The sequence below is a fragment of the Oryzias latipes genome, chromosome 19 (assembly GCF_002234675.1).
Source record: "Oryzias latipes chromosome 19, ASM223467v1".
Lineage (NCBI taxonomy): Eukaryota > Metazoa > Chordata > Actinopteri > Beloniformes > Adrianichthyidae > Oryzias > Oryzias latipes.
This window is the reverse complement of record NC_019877.2, coordinates 25,148,809-25,164,491: the sequence shown is the minus strand read 5'-3', so window position 1 is coordinate 25,164,491 and position 15,683 is coordinate 25,148,809. Positions and strand designations below refer to the sequence as shown.

Below are 15,683 nucleotides of genomic sequence, written 5' to 3'. Positions count from 1 at the left end.
ATTTACTCACTAACCTTGTTGAACAAAGGCTCCATATACAATCCAGATAGCGCTGTGCAGCGTGCCCGACCCCACCCCATTTGATCGCCGGCCGTGTGAAAGGCTCTGGGAGGAGGAGGAGGAGGAGTGCAGAGCCTGCAGCCTGTTCAGCAAGAAGATGAGCACCCCCACCACCGGGATGGCAGCGGCAATGCAGGCCCAGACAGCAAAGTCAAAAGGTGCAAACAGGGAGAAGATGTTGATCTTCTCTTCAGGTTTTCGCACCAGGATGCCCACTCTGTAGTCCAGGTAACGCTTGCTGAAGTCCACCACATTCTCCCGCTCTGGAGTGATGGTTATGGCTGACACAGCCAGGTCGGCCCTCTGCAGGGAGGGTTAGTTAAGACATTTGACACAAACTGATATTTTGGTTTCGAACTCAAAACACGATACCTGTTCAAGTCCTGCTTTGAGTTTTTACAAGGTTAAATAGAACTTTACCTTGTTGATAAGATCTCCAATCATGCCGTTCCAGGAGCCGTTTGGAAGCTGAGAGCCATATTTACTATCTGCCACCTGAGGGACAAAAAGTCACTGTTTGCCGTCAATTTCAACAAAAAACAAAGACCTACATGGAAGGATATGACACGATGAAAGATGAGCATAAAGCAACAGACACGGGATTTCAATCAGTAAAAACATTCATGGATGGTTCTTACAGCCGGGGGCAGACACCACAAGGATCTCCCCAGAAAGAATGACATAAAGCACACGCAAAACATTGAAGAAAATTTAAAGTTTTGCTGCGATCAAGACTGTTGGCACCCCTCTCATCCCTAACTGTCTTCCACATGTCTAAAAGCGCCAAAGCCTTCTGAAGACAAATCTCTATCCATCCATTGTTTTTACACCTGCTGGATCTTTTTGGGGGTCACAGGGTTGCTGGAGCCTATTGAGCCACTGTTAGGCAAAGACAAGCGCACCCTGGATGGTTCAACAGTCAATCACAGGGCCTGAACACCACTCTTTATATGTTTCTGTGGAAAAACTGCTCTACGCTGTGTAAATAAATTTCCTTTCTTTTTCTTTATTTCAAACACAAATGAAAAAAATCAACACAGTGGTTTAAAAGACATCAGACACTAAAGTGTGTTTGAAAAGGAGTCTTGTCTGATCCCAACCCTTTTTACAACACTTGATGATGCGCATTATTCAATTTACAGATATGTACAAAACATTCACCGTACAATTTTTGCATGGCAACTGTGCAAAGTGACTTTTTCTTTTTTGCGTTTCTGGCCTTATAAAGATCTATTAGTGGCTTCTTGTAGGTTATTTTGAATATTTGTAAACTTAATCAAAATGCCAAGTGAGAAAATCAGTATTTGTTTCAATGAGAAGGATCAGAAATGCCGCCCAGCAAGTACATGTTATAGTGGCAAATCAAGGCCTTCATTGTTCTTTGAACATCCTGAGATGAACTCTTTTTTTCTCTTTTCTTCTCGGGGGTTCAAAGATGGAGAATTTAGCTCTCCATGTTTGAACCCTGTTGGGGTTTGTCAAGCGTGGCGTCTGCTCCCACCTGATAAATCTCATATTTGAAGCCCAGGATTTTGGCCAGGGCATCCAGTACGTCGATCGAGAAGCCTTTATAGCGCTTCGGCTGGCCCAGGATGTTTTCTGCCACCATGACGAAGGGATCTTCCTGCGGAAGATTAGACAGAGAGGTCATGACAAAGCGGTGCTGCCAACGTCGCAACTTCCTCACTATATATCCTCAAAACAGACTAGCAAAAATATCTGGCAACTTCTCCCGGTGTCACTGGAGAGTTTGGTGTGAGAACACCCCAAAAAAAACACTAGTTTGTATTTTTCTATTCTTTCCACTGACTGTTTAAAACACTTGGACTTAGTGTGGATAAAAAAATTGAAAACGGCTTATTTCTGGCTCCAATGAAAAGAAGTCCATTTTTGTCACAAAACAGACGCCGCCATGTTGAAGCCAGACGTCATCAGTTAGCAGTGATTGGTCCAAATTGGTCATAAATTTTATGGTAACCACTTTCGCCAATTAGGAGTAAGCTTGTTGGAAGGCCACGCCTCTACCTCTTGAAAGATTGCTACATAAAATCTTTTAATGAAAAGTTTAGAAACATTTGTGGGGGCTGGTGGGCACCACATGGTTTAATTAAGGCATCTGATTGGCCAGTTTATAACTTGATTCACCTGCACTACAGAAAAAAAATATCATTAAAAAAATTAGGATTACCAATGTTAAAAAAAAAAAGATATCAGAGCAGCAATGGTTCTTTTAACCAACAGAATGACGGAGTAACAGTTTTTTTATCTCTCTATAGAAGTCAATGAGAATTTGGCTTCTTGGAGCCAACAGGTACTTCCTGTTTGGATGTGCTAATGAATCACAATGTGGTAGCAGCGTCCCCCATGTGACAAGTAACATCTCCAAGACGTGTTTTCTTATTTGGGCGTTCCCCGACCACATGTTTTTTTGGTTTGGAGGATTTAGAGACCATCTGCATCTCGGCATCAGGGGCTCACACCTTTCAGTCGTGGTGTTTAGCTGTGAGATGAATCGATGCTCAGAGGAGGTAGAGTGAAGGTAAACTGTTTTTTTACTCTCTGAACCCACACAATTGTTTATTAGTTTTAAATATAGTTAAGTATTTTACTGTCCACCACATTTATCATTTCCTCCAAAGCTCTATGTGAATAATAGTCTAAAATAGTGATGGTTTCATAGTGAATTCCATGGTCGGCCAATAACTTTTTTCATAATGAGGAGTTGACAACATCATAATAAAGGCTTCAGCCATGAAAAAAGACTGACTATTAACCATCAAACTGATGCATGTAACCCTTGTGCTATCCTAGGCACTTTAACGTTGGGAGTTGGGTCATCTAGACCCACTAGACAGTGCTCTGAACCTTGTTTCTTCAATGATTTGTGATCTTCACTGGTGTCCATGGATTACATGAAATCTTTCCACCTTTATCCACCTTTGTCATGGTAGGGAGAACACCTCAATGGAAGGGGGGGTCATCTGGACCCCATAAGACAGCACAAGGATTAGAAAAGTCAGAACTGACAAGTGAATCTGGGAGTTCTGCACATTTGTGCAAAAAACAACAACGTGTTTGGATTGAAGCTGAATGAACAGAGATCTGGATAAGTTTCTGCAGCAGAGGGAAAACATTCCCCATACTTGGTCTGACTCGCATCTCTGCATCCCATATTCTATTTTGGTATCACCGGTTTAAAACCCTTGGCTGTTTATAGTCAGTAACCTCATCATGCTGACCGGATACACTGCTGGAGCTTAAGTATTGGATTAGTATCTTAAAGGAATAACTTTGAAATGGTTCAGGCTGCATTGCAGCATGGAGCAAAGACAAAAATCAATGGAGTCAAGCAGAGCGTCTCATTTGGCAGAGGGATTTACTAAAGCATGGGATGGATTTGTTCTCTCATAAAAGAAGCACAAGAGATTAGTGGTTTTAGTTTAAAAACAAATGCAAGTTTTTGGGATTTGCTGTCAAAGAAATCCTAAACAAGTAAAAATGAAGCTCAAACTGTGTCTCCAAAAATTAAAGTTATTGACAACAAGAACCACTCAAACTAATGTTACTGCAGTCAGGAATGTAAAACTGCAAGAATATTTAGAAATAGGAATAATTGTAGTTGGCGTTTTTAGCAAAAATCTGCTCCTTGTTGACCTTTACCTCTGACTTCTGTCAATCACCTGACCTCTGGAATTCCCTTTAATCAGACATCTGAAACATTGATTCACTTCCTGTCCTCAAGTCAAATATCAACACACTTTAGTTTAAAAGAACTTGTCTTTAAACTGTCATTCATTCATTAATTTGTATAGACATCCCTTCTAGTCCTTGAATTTTATTTTTTGTGTCTTTGCACATTGTTCTTGGGTTCTTTGATAGGAATTTTCTTTTGAAGTTGCAAATTTTTATTTCTTTCTTAAATTTGAGCTCTGAGGGGAAGGTTGCAGTTTTCACAAAGTCAAGTTCTGGTTGGGTTCTGCAGCCTTGTGGATGGTTTTCTATTTAGATACTCACACAAATATCCAACTGAACTTTTCTGGGTGATGGTCTTCTTCTACTTTTACATTTTGGATCTGGGCTTTTATCCCTCTTTGACAACCTTGAGTTGCAAGTAAGGCACCTAATAAATACTATTTATTATAATTATTTCCATTATCTGACATCACCAAATGATCCATGTGTTTAGCTCTTTCATTTTGAACCATCAGTCAGATCTCCCACCAACGCCTCAGAGCAAAAGAATTTTGTACTTTAAGGCGTTGTCTGTATTGAAACATAAAGGTTCTTGTGTGCAAAAAACATGTGGAACAGCACACACAACATGTTAGACTTGATTTGCAACCCCAATATAATGATGCTGTTGTCTGATAACCCGTGTGCTATCTTAGATGACCCCCCCTTCCATTGAGGTGTTCTCCCTACCATGACAAAGGTGGATAAAGGTGGAAAGATTTCATGGAATCCATGGACACCAGTGAAGATCACAAATCATTGAAGAAAAAAGGTTCAGAGCACTGTCTAGTGGGTCTAGATGACCCAACTCCCAATGTTAATGAACAGCACAAGGGTTAATAATGGACAAAAAATTTAATATTCACAATTCTTTCATTGCATTTCCCTTTGAATTATTGGTAAAACAGTCTGTTTTTGTCTGTTTTGGAAATGTAATGTTAGTTTCCTTTTTATGCTTCACTTCTATTTTATTATTAGATCTGGTTTTAGACTTCACCCCAAACGTCTTTCCAACTGTTAGTAGTTTATTCATCAATGTCAATTTTTCTTTCTTTATTCTTGCTCCGAATAAACACATTTGATCACTTTGTTGGAACGCATTTACTGTCATTTGGACCATTTGGACCTACCAGCAATGTGACCACTTTAATCATCACCCCCTGCATGCCGTTCTCAATTCGGCTCTCCTTCAGACTGCCGTTCAGTCCATGAACAGAGTCCCACGTGGCGAGCTGTGGAGAGCAGGAGACAGCAGGTCAGTGGAGTCTGCTGCAGAAGGGACTGTGAAATCCATCAGTGAAAGATTGCAGCTGAATATGAAAGCAAACGGCATTTTACATAACTCCCAACACCACCAATCAATAGAATCAGGAGAATTCATAGCTGCTGAGGCAGAAACTATCTACCAAATACCACAGCAAGAGGTGCAGTATATGCTAGCAGTTAAGTGATCAAACATGGTGAGATAGATAATGATTGGACTTTGACCAGGCATCAACAAAGAAAAGTAAACAATGTAAAGGCTTTGGTTCATTCAGTATTTGAATACTAGTTTTCTGCAATAATCCGCGTGCGCATTACCTTCAGCAGGTGGATTATTTTAAGGGTTTATCAATAATTTAGTTCTCTACAGTAGCAGTTGACCACAAAATGCTGACGTGCCTTCTTCTCCAAACCAAATACTGACACCAAAGTCTCTCCTGCACAACAAGTCTTTGACCCCCCCCCCCTCAATTTTATGGCTCTATTTTGCACATAAATGAATAAAAAAAACAAAAACAACTTCTCGGTTAGAACAAGAGGGATTTGGCACAAAGTGTCCTTGATGCCTATTGATGCAAATATGTTTCCAATCAATCAGCTGCTCCAATAGTACCTTAATTAAGCATCCACATGTAAGAACAAACAAATGAGTGAATATTTGCTTTATAGATGGAAAGAAATCACATGTTAAGGCATTAAAGGAATCCCAGCAATGATTGGCCTTGTTCAGTTTCTTATGAGAAGGAAGTTGGTATTGGATTAAAAAAATGGAATACATTTACATTTACAAAGTATAAACAATTGGATTATGTTTCAGCTGAAATAGATGGTATTTAAAAAGCTGTTGAATAATTGGGCGAAGTGATTCTATTTTGTTTTACGTTCCCTCTATAAATCAACACCCAAGTGAGCGTGATCACTTAATGGAACATACGGCAGCTAGCATGTGCAGTGCTGTTGTGCATGTTTCCAATTAGTGTGTTAGTAATGTGTAGATGCAGCCCCTGTGTTTATGTCATCGAACACTTAATCAGGAGACGAGACAGCAGCCTATTTGTCAAAACCCAACACAACACACCTCTGAAGTGGTTTTACATCTAGAAGGCACTAAATGTAGAGTATTTGATGAAATTGTTTAACAGAAAAGAGTGTGGTTTGTTGAAGAATTGGGTGAGCTGGCCAAAAAATATCAAATCTCAGAATTTTTCATCCCAAATTCGATTTTCAATTGCAATTGATTTTTTCTCTCCCTGCTTTTACTTTCTTTAACAAACATTCCAAATGATGGAATATATTCATCAAAGACTATTTCATTTTAACATCTCCTTTGGAAATTGGCTCAAACAAAAAGTTCTACTAAATACTAGGCTGTAAAAATGTTTGCAGAACAATGCAGTAGATGTTTGGTGAGCTATCATTAGCATGAGCATCTCATAAAGAGAAATACTAGAACGCACTCAGCAGAGCATTTTTGGCATCCACAGCCTTGAAAAGCATTTAGCTGCGTTTAGTTTGATGCTCTAAGTTTGAAGTCACAACCCCAGTGACCAAAATCTCATTTTTGACTCACCAGCCAAGTTGCCTGGTAGATAAAAAAAAAAAAAAAAAGAAAACTACCGGCCAAATGATTACATTACTTTGTATAAACCATAGATGTTATTGTAAGTCATCTGTAGTCCAAACCAACTGTAAAATCAAATTCAAAGCTGCTGAGAAAACAATGACAGATTTACCAAAGAAAGAGTAGATTGACAGAAATAAACCCCTTTTCCCTAATTTTCCCTGATTAAATTGACATGAAACCAAAAACATGACATCATACATCATGACCCAATGAATAAATAAAAAAACAGACTAAAAACATGATCATGTTGCCATTGACAGTAAAGATGCAGCGCTCTCACAAGAGGAGGTTCAGCTCAAAAGGGGCTTTGCAATGTTACAAAGGCACTACTGATAATGTTCCAGACCAAAAGTGGATTCATGCTGAGCTGCTTTTCAGAATCCACTGGAATTTTGTTTATTTTTGTCAATAGTTGAAGAGTTACAATCATTCAACGAACATCAAAACTGGAGCTGGAACTCAGGTGTTAAAGGGTTGAACTATACTGTGACATCCCAATAAACAAAGGTTGAAGAAAAAACTGTAAAAGGAAAATCATTATTTTTATTTTATCCTCACTCAGCCTGACATTTGGTGTTTCTTTGAGGCAGATATAATGGCTAACAGATAAAAGCGGTGGATGAAAAGGTGCCCCCCCCCTCTAAAAACCAAATGTTAGTGCTGTTTTTCATTTTACTGTTTGATCACAGCTTTTCATTTTGGAATATGTGAGAGCACCACAGCCATTCATCACTGCCTGCGTCAGAGAGGAAGAAAATAACTGAGGTTTTGGGGATAATTCAAAAAGGAAAATATCTTTTTTGTTGCATTTATATTCAAAAATGTTAGAAAGCCTTCTATTTTTAAAGGCACAAGGTATTAACCCTTTAACACCGGAGCTTTAGCTTCGGCGTTGGCTTTACTTTAACTACCGTAACTCTTCAACTATTTACGGCATTAATGTAATTCCAGTAGATTCTGTTGCAGAGAAAAGCAGTTTTGCACTGTTAAGCAACACTTTATTTTAGTCTCGGCACAAAGCCAAAATGCAAAGCCGCTTTTCTCCATGCCAGAATCATTTGGACCTCCATTAATTGCATAAGGGTCAAAGAGTTACAGTGGTTCAAGGAGAGTGTGTTATTTAGGCGTCACTGTCTGAGTTTTTTTTTTGTTTTCCAACATTTCTAAGGATTCACTAAAGAACGTCTAGGAACGTGGAACACAATGAGCTGGTTTAAGTTGACTACATGAACCATAAGAGAGCTGGACTGAGTGATTGTGACATCATCCATAGAAAGTTGCTCTTTTTCTGCGATACGGCTGTCACCATGTTCAAAACTAGATGTCATCATTAACCCTTGTGCTATCCTAGGCCCTTTACCATTGGGAATTGGGTCATCTAGACCCACTAGACCAGGGGTCGGGAACCTTTTTGGCCAAGAGAGCCATAAACGCCACATATTTTGAAATGTAATTTCGAAAGAGCCATACAATAATGTGGTGCCCCTTTCCCACACGGAGGCACGGAGACTTAACCTCTTTTAAGGTTCTTTATTCTGGTTACTGCAGACCGCGACAAACGCGGTAATTCAGCAACTCCTCAATCTCTCCCGCTGAGACGAGAGCGCTTCTCCCAACTTTATATTCACCTGCTCCCGCTCCAGTCCTCCCATTTCCCTGATTCGGCCCATAGCTGAACCCCATTGGTCCAAACTACCTAACAACAGGCTGAGCGACAGAACTGAGGGCCAATCAGATCTCTGCTTGATGCGATCAATGAACTCCAGAACTTTCAACGCGGCCCAACAGCCGCTCAGTCCGCGACAATATGTTTAAAACTAAAAATACAAATGAATGTGTGCATTTGATGTAATTTCAACACTTTTAAAGTACAATAAGTCTGTGGATTCTTTTTAATAACATTGTTATACCGTTGCTAATAAATGAGTATTTCTCGTGGTAGTTTTGTTGATGGTCTAGTCTGGTTGATCCGTGGTGAGTTTCTGCTTCACGCAGGCGTTGAGACTTTAAACGTGATCGTAGGTCTGAATGTTCTGTAGATGTGAGAGAGACTGCTCACATGCAGACGGGGAGACAAACACACACTCACACACTGCAGTGAGTGACGGGCAGCGGGTTTTACGTATTTACAATCCCTGCGCGATTCATCTGCTGCCTGTCCCCACAACACCTCAGCCCCACCCCCCCCCACCCCCACCCTCTGCTTTCTCCCTCACACATCCCGTCCCCGCATCTGCGCGCTCTTTCTCAGAGACGGGAGCGCAGTTTTAGCCACGGCAATTCACAGGTTTCCGGGTGGTACAAACTCTGTGAAATAATAGATAATTGTAAACTGATATCGCTGGCGCAGATTTTTCTCTCTAAGCACTGTTACTACTGCGCGCTTCTGGCATCGCATCGCGCCCGAGAAGGACTGGTCTAATGAAAAAAAAAGTATAATTAAAGATTTGTCTGCGAGCCACATGTGACCATCAAAAGAGCCATATATGGCTCGCGAGCCATAGGTTCCCGACCCCTGCACTAGACAGTGCTCTGAACCTTTTTTCTTCAATGATTTGTAAACCTCACTTTTGTCCATGCACTGCAAATTTTGTCAATCTACCTAAGATTATCAATCTTAAAACTAGCTGTAAAATCTTATTGATCTTAATTTTAGATAAAAACAGCAGCACGTGTAAGATTATTAAACTTGTTTTAAGAAAAATATGCATTACCTGTCTTGATCAGTTTGTAAATTTAGAAATTAATCATTTTCCATGCAAAACAAGAAAAAATACTGCAGGCCTGATTTAAGCACAGGTTAAGGTCTTAAGTTTATTTTATATGTAACCATATTATCTGATATCCAAAAATGTACTTAAATACTGATGTTCAATAGCTCATCCAATATTTATAGGATAAACAATAGATAAGTATTTTTGTTTTTACTGCAATATCGTCATCAACATTATATTTGATCAAAACACTGATTTTGAAATGATATGATAACCAAGCTTGTTTTCAGCCTTTATAAACGTAAGCAAGATTAGGTATAGCTAGTTCATAAGCAAGAAGGTCTCTGTTAAAACAGTGTTTCGTAAACCTGGCTTCAATACAATGTTGTCTGTCTTGTCAACAATCCATTGTTACCACAAAATCTTTTGTGTAGGTCCAAAAGTGAGTATTGTTTTATTCGCAGAAATGATAATTAGTGACCTTTCACATACATATTTGTTAATATTGAGAACAAGCCACTTCACTCTAACAGCATGGTTATCTGATTTAAATTTAAATTATAAACAGTACTTTGCAATCCACAGATGATGCAATCATAATTCTACCGCGCTTGGTTTGGGAATACCAACTCAATATTTTGTGCAAAGATCTATTTTGAATCGAAAGATTGTACAAATCAGACAATGATTATCTTCCTTAATCAAAGAAGTTATTTGTTATATCAACCAAGGTTTACGTAGAATGGTTGATCTTTTAAAATATGTATTTTTCATGTTTTGTCGTAATTTTTCAATGGAACATTCCGGCGGGCACAAGCAAAAATGGAAAAGTCCATTGTGACCAAATGAAGGGGGATTAATATGTTCAAAAGACTTGCTTAAGATAAACTAGTAGAGCCAACACGTTATATGCTGTTTTATAAATTATTTATTTTCATAATGATGGCATAAGGAAATGTAACACAAAAAAATTAATTCTATTTATTGCATTTTTGGGATACCCTTTGAGTATTTTCATATTGTGACCGACCCAGCGCCATCTTGTCACATTTGCGACGTACATCTGATGATCCAGAACATGACGAGGACGAACAGGAAAAACAATTAGGAATATAATATTCGGCGGACAAGATAAAAGGAGGTAAGCTATATTAAATTATATGACATAGAATAAATCACCATTACGCTCCACGCAGCTGGTAAAGATTATAAAGTGGGTTTAAACATCTTGAGAAGCAGGCTAACGGAGCAACTAGCTAGCTTGCGCTAGCACTATTTTAGCTACTCCATCACTTTTTTGTAAGTATCCTGTATACATCATAAATATACTTTAAAATACAATTAATGAGATTTTGGTTCTGTTTAAATATGTTAAATTAATTTTTTGTTTAGTAAAAATGTATTTCAGTGTTAAGAAGTATGCTATTGTAGTAAGCTAACTTGAGTTATTGCTAGCCCAATACTGCTCAACTGTAACTCAGTTTTATGCTAGGGTTGCTAGATTGGGCAGTTTCCCACCCAAATTGGCCAGTTTGAAAGACTGTTTGTCATGTATGCTTGATGATCTTAAAGTTAGAATGAAAACTTGCTGTTATTAAAAATTGTGACTTTAACATTTTTAAGTTTGAGAGTTACTATTGTTGGCAGAAATTAAAACCCAATTTTTGATCACTTCTAGTGAATAAGGATAGTATGGAAGTACAAGCTAGGCATTATAAAACTCTGCAGGACATGTACAAAAAGTAGAAGCCCAAGCTGATCTTAACAGTTTTTTGATCTGGAGTTTCAGGCCAAACGAGCTTACATCGATTGTGGAGCCATAAGAGGAGATACCAGAGCTTCATCCATCGTGGATGTTTATCCAGAGAACTGCATCATGTAAGTATTATGTAAAAAGTATAAAGTAAAATTTTAAATGTATATATATTTTTCATCACTTGGTTTGTCATTGCAGGTGCCTAGAGAAATGCATAGAGTCCTTGCTCCCCACTATGAATTCATTGAGGAAGTCAGAATGTGATGGGAGGATTGCTGCGCCAGGGTCATTTTACAGAGTATGAAAGAAGGCAATAAAGTCACCAATCAACAGGGATAAAAGTAACTTTATGCCTTTTTGATACATGTAGTAAGATGCGTGAATCCTTCTTCTCAGAAAACACTAGGTTCTATGTGTTTGTTCTTCAAGAAGTAAAATTTATTTTATTGTGTTTCAGTGGAAGCCAACTTTGCTCTGGAGAAGGCCCTTCCCATTCTCTTTCCCCCAGTGGCACCTCCATCAAAGAAACTGGGGTGTGCTAGTGAAGCTTTACTGCATGTTCAGGAGGTAAATTTTTATTTTTGCCCTAAGCAGATACATAAAGAAATTAATACATTGGAGATACTAAAGGAAAAACGTTTTTTCTGCTTTATAGTCAACAGAAGATCCAAACGTCTTCATCCAGAAGAGAGGCCTGTCAAGTCCAGTCTTGGTGTTCGATGGCAGCAGATGAATTGTTGCTATTGGTTTGATGCCAGTGATGTTTGAAAAAGAAAAGCTTCACGAGGGTCTGATTTTCTAAATGGCATATTATTACACACTACATCTGACCTACACAAATTGCGTGGCCACCCTTCTGTCATTCAGACAGAGATCCTTCAGGATACAATTCACAAGTGGGACATCACCACCACATGAAAGAGCATTAAAGTAAAGAATTTGTTGGAAGATAAACTGCTTTTGCAGGTCAATGTTTATGTCTGTTTAGATGAGTATTCTAATTGTGTTGTATTCCTAGTGCTTTTGGGTAAATTTGTATCACAAATCTCAGTTTGTAAGTTGAATAAAAGAATCTAAAAGTGAATTTGTTTTCATTCTTTTTAGTATTGAAACAAGAAAAAATATCTTTTGCAACAGCTTGTTTCAAGATGTAATTTCTGAATTTTAGTAGGCAATAAATTTTAATCAAGCTCCTATATCCTAGTTTCTAGTTTTTTGTCTTAAATTACTGCTTAAAATAAGTGTTTTTGCCTAATTTCAAGATTTAACTGATTTACTATGGCTTAGATATTTTTACTTAAATCAAGACATCTTGTTAAGTAAAATTTACTAGCTGCATGGACAGATAATTTGACTTATTTCTAGTCAATTTCTACTAAAAACAAGTACTTTTTTCTTGAATTAAGATGGTGTTTTTTTGCAGTGTGGATTACATGAAATCTTTCCACCTTTATCCACCTTTGTCATGGTAGGGAGAACACCTCAATGGAAGGGGGGGTCATCTAAGATAGCACAAGGGTTAAGCAGTGATTGGCCAAAGTGAACATGTTAGCTCCTCAATCAACGCTTCGAATGTTCGACGTATTCAGTGGTCAGTTTATAACTTGAATAACAGTGTGGCAATGATGAGAGAGACACGTATGGATTTCAACACGTGAAGCTTTATTCACTCACATGCCAACAACTGAAATTCAGCCTGGGCTCAAAAATACAGCCTGGGCAGCTAACTGTGGGACGCAGTCTGTAGAACATGGCAGATCTGGGGGTCTGGAAGGAGGACGTCCCCGGCGAGGAACTTGAGCTGGCTGCACAGCGTCGCCTGTCAACACAAACGCTGGTTTAAGCCGGTCCACTGTCACAAAGTCTCTGCGCCCTCCCATGTCCAGGACAAAACATTTGCCCCCCTTCTCCAGGACATGAAACGGACCATCGTAAGGAGGATGAAGGGGCGAGCGGTGGCCGTCATGTCGGACAAAAACAAACTAGGCCGACTGGAGCGATGCAGGCATAAATGACCGTGGGACGCAGTGGTGCACGGGACCAGGAGCCGACGGTAATCGGGGACCCGGGGCAGGCGACTCTAACAAAAACTCCCCAGGAATTTGGAGCGGCTGTCCAAACACTAACTCAGCGGAGGACGCGTCTAGGTCGGTCTTAGGAGCTGAGCGTAGCCCTAGTAGGACCCACGGCAAACGATCCAACCAACAGTCATCTGTGAGCGCTGCGCGGAGGGCAGCCTTCAGAGAATGGTGGAAACGCTCACACAGCCCGTTCGCTTGAGGGTGATAAGCCGCAGCCGCGGGAAAGGTTCTGGGGGGCTTTTGTGTACCGGTGAACTTTGGCACGCTGACATGCAACGCAAGCTGCGGCCCAGCCTTTCACCTCCTTACGCAACCCAGGCCCCACAAAACGGGACCTAACCAGCTTCACTGGCGCGCGTACACCTGGGTGCGAGAGGGAATGGACAGATTCACAAATACGTTGCCGCCATCCCGCGGGAACTGCCGGCCAAGGCCGTCCTGTGGAAACGTCACACAGGACGGCCTTGGACCGCCATCTTGCCACACAATCTCCTCAAGCTTGAGGCCCGAACTACTGGAGTGGAGGGCAAGAATGTCTGCATCACCAGGCTGCTCGGTGGCCAAAGCAGAAAAATCTGTCCCAAAAGCATTGGGGAGACGAGCACCCGTGAGAGGCAGTCTGCAACAGTGTTGGACTTTCCGGCTATGTGACGTACGTCAGTCGTAAACTCAGAAATGGCTGCCAGATGGCGCTGTTGGCGCGCAGACCAAGGTTCAATCACTTTAGCCATGGCAAACGTAAGTGGTTTATGATCCACATAGGCAACGAAAGAACGTCCTTCCAGCAAAAAACGGAAATGTCGAGTTGCCAAATAGAGAGAAAGCAACTCGCGGTCAAAAACACTATACTTGCGTTCCCGAGTCTGCAACTTGCGGCTATAAAATGCAAGAGGCTGCCAAGCGTCCGCCACTTGCTGCTTTACCACAGCACCCACTGCTATGTCTGAAGCGTCAGTAGTCAGCGCGATCTCAGCATCTGGGTCTGGGTGCGCGAGGAGTGCAGCCTTTACTGAGGCTGACTTAGCTCCGTCAAATGCAGCAAAGCAGTCTGGGGTCCAATCCACAGGGTATGTGGCTTTCTTTGAACGCAAGCTGTCATAAAGCGGTTGTAACAGGTGGGCAGCCCGGGAAATGAACCAGTTGTAAAAGTTCACCATCCCCAAGAACTCCTGTAGGGACTTAACCACTTCAGGACAGGGAAATTTTGCCACGGCCTGGACTTTGGTGGGAAGAGGAACCGCACCCTGCTCCGAAATTCGATGACCCAAAAAAATCAATGGCTGACAAACCAAACTGGCATTTAGCCGGGTTAACGATCAAGCCGTGGGTTTCCAACCGCTGGAAAACTTCCTTTAGGTGCATGAGATGCTCTTCAGGGGAGGGGCTGGCCACCAAAATGTCGTCTAGATAGACGAACACGTACACGAGACCGCGTAGCACAGAGTCCATTAACCTTTGAAAGGTTTGGACTGCACCTTTAAGACCGAAGGGCATGCGCAGGAACTCAAAAAGCCCAAAAGGAGTGATCACTGCAGTCTTAGGCACGTCTTCTGCCCGCAACGGAACCTGATGGTAACCGCGCACCAGGTCCACTTTAGAAAAAATTCAGGCGCCGCACAAACGAACCGAGAAATCCTGAATGTGGGGAATGGGATAACGGTCAGGTGTTGTCGTCGTTCAGACGGCAAAAATCCCTGCACGGGCGCCAGGAACCATCTGCCTTGGGCAGCATGTGGAGGGGCGACCCCCCACTGTTAGAGCGCCTCACAATACCCAGACTTTCCATGGTGGCGAACTCCTCCTTAGCGATGGTGAGTTTTGCTGCATCAGGGCTCCGTGCCCGAGCAAAAACTGGGGGGCCCTTAGTGGGAATGAAATGCTCCACTCCATCCTTAGCCACAGTGGAGGAAAAAGCAGGGGGTGGTCAAAGACGGGTACTCAGCCAATAAACTCTGAAAAACGTCATCGCATGACAAAAACTGCGCAGATCCCCCAGCTGCACATGGGACAGTGGCAAAAGTGATCGTGTCTATTAAGGCCTGTTCACATCTGGACGAATTTCGCGCACGATATTCGCTGACGTTTAACGCCTCGTGACAAAACAAAGGGCACCAATGTGAGTGTGCACACCGACGTGAAAAACGCCACGCGTAAAAGCGTATTTTTTTAAAAATGCCTCGGGTTCATTTTTTTGGTTTGACGCGTCGCGTCAAAACCTATATGACCAATGAGAATGGCGCTTTTGCACACGTGTCTGGAGCTTCTGAAGTTACAGTAAAACACAACTTGGGGGCGCTCAAACACAAAACTGCCTTGCTGAGCACACATACCAGCGAAGAAGATAGACGCCAAGTAGCGTCTACATTGCCGCGAAGAAATAATGACGGACATTCTAGAATATCCCTGAAAACGCTCATGATACATTTTCTGCTCTTGTACCAGTCGATAAAACT

General features: G+C 41.2%; 1 protein-coding gene and 1 long non-coding RNA gene across 5 annotated transcripts in view; one reads left to right on the top strand and one right to left on the bottom strand.

Moving 5' to 3' along the window:
- The window catches only part of LOC101174819 (glutamate receptor ionotropic, delta-1), a 492,295-nt gene that overhangs the window by 26,273 nt on the left and 450,339 nt on the right, over nucleotides 1-15,683 (bottom strand). For all 3 annotated transcript variants that reach the window (XM_023949511.1, XM_023949512.1, XM_023949513.1), the window contains exons 9-12: nucleotides 4,923-5,024; nucleotides 1,562-1,684; nucleotides 481-555; nucleotides 15-363 (exon numbers count right to left, since the gene is read on the bottom strand). In XM_023949511.1, the coding sequence (XP_023805279.1) occupies nucleotides 15-363; nucleotides 481-555; nucleotides 1,562-1,684; nucleotides 4,923-5,024 (649 nt within the window). The remainder of the gene's footprint in view (nucleotides 1-14; nucleotides 364-480; nucleotides 556-1,561; nucleotides 1,685-4,922; nucleotides 5,025-15,683) is intronic.
- LOC105353812 lies at nucleotides 10,346-11,483 on the top strand. Of its 2 annotated transcripts, none has more exons than XR_002872118.1 (3): nucleotides 10,346-10,534; nucleotides 11,183-11,271; nucleotides 11,348-11,483. It is a non-coding gene; the product is annotated as an uncharacterized LOC105353812 (long non-coding RNA). The 2 variants fall into 2 exon arrangements; XR_002872117.1 differs by having other exon boundaries at nucleotides 11,177-11,271.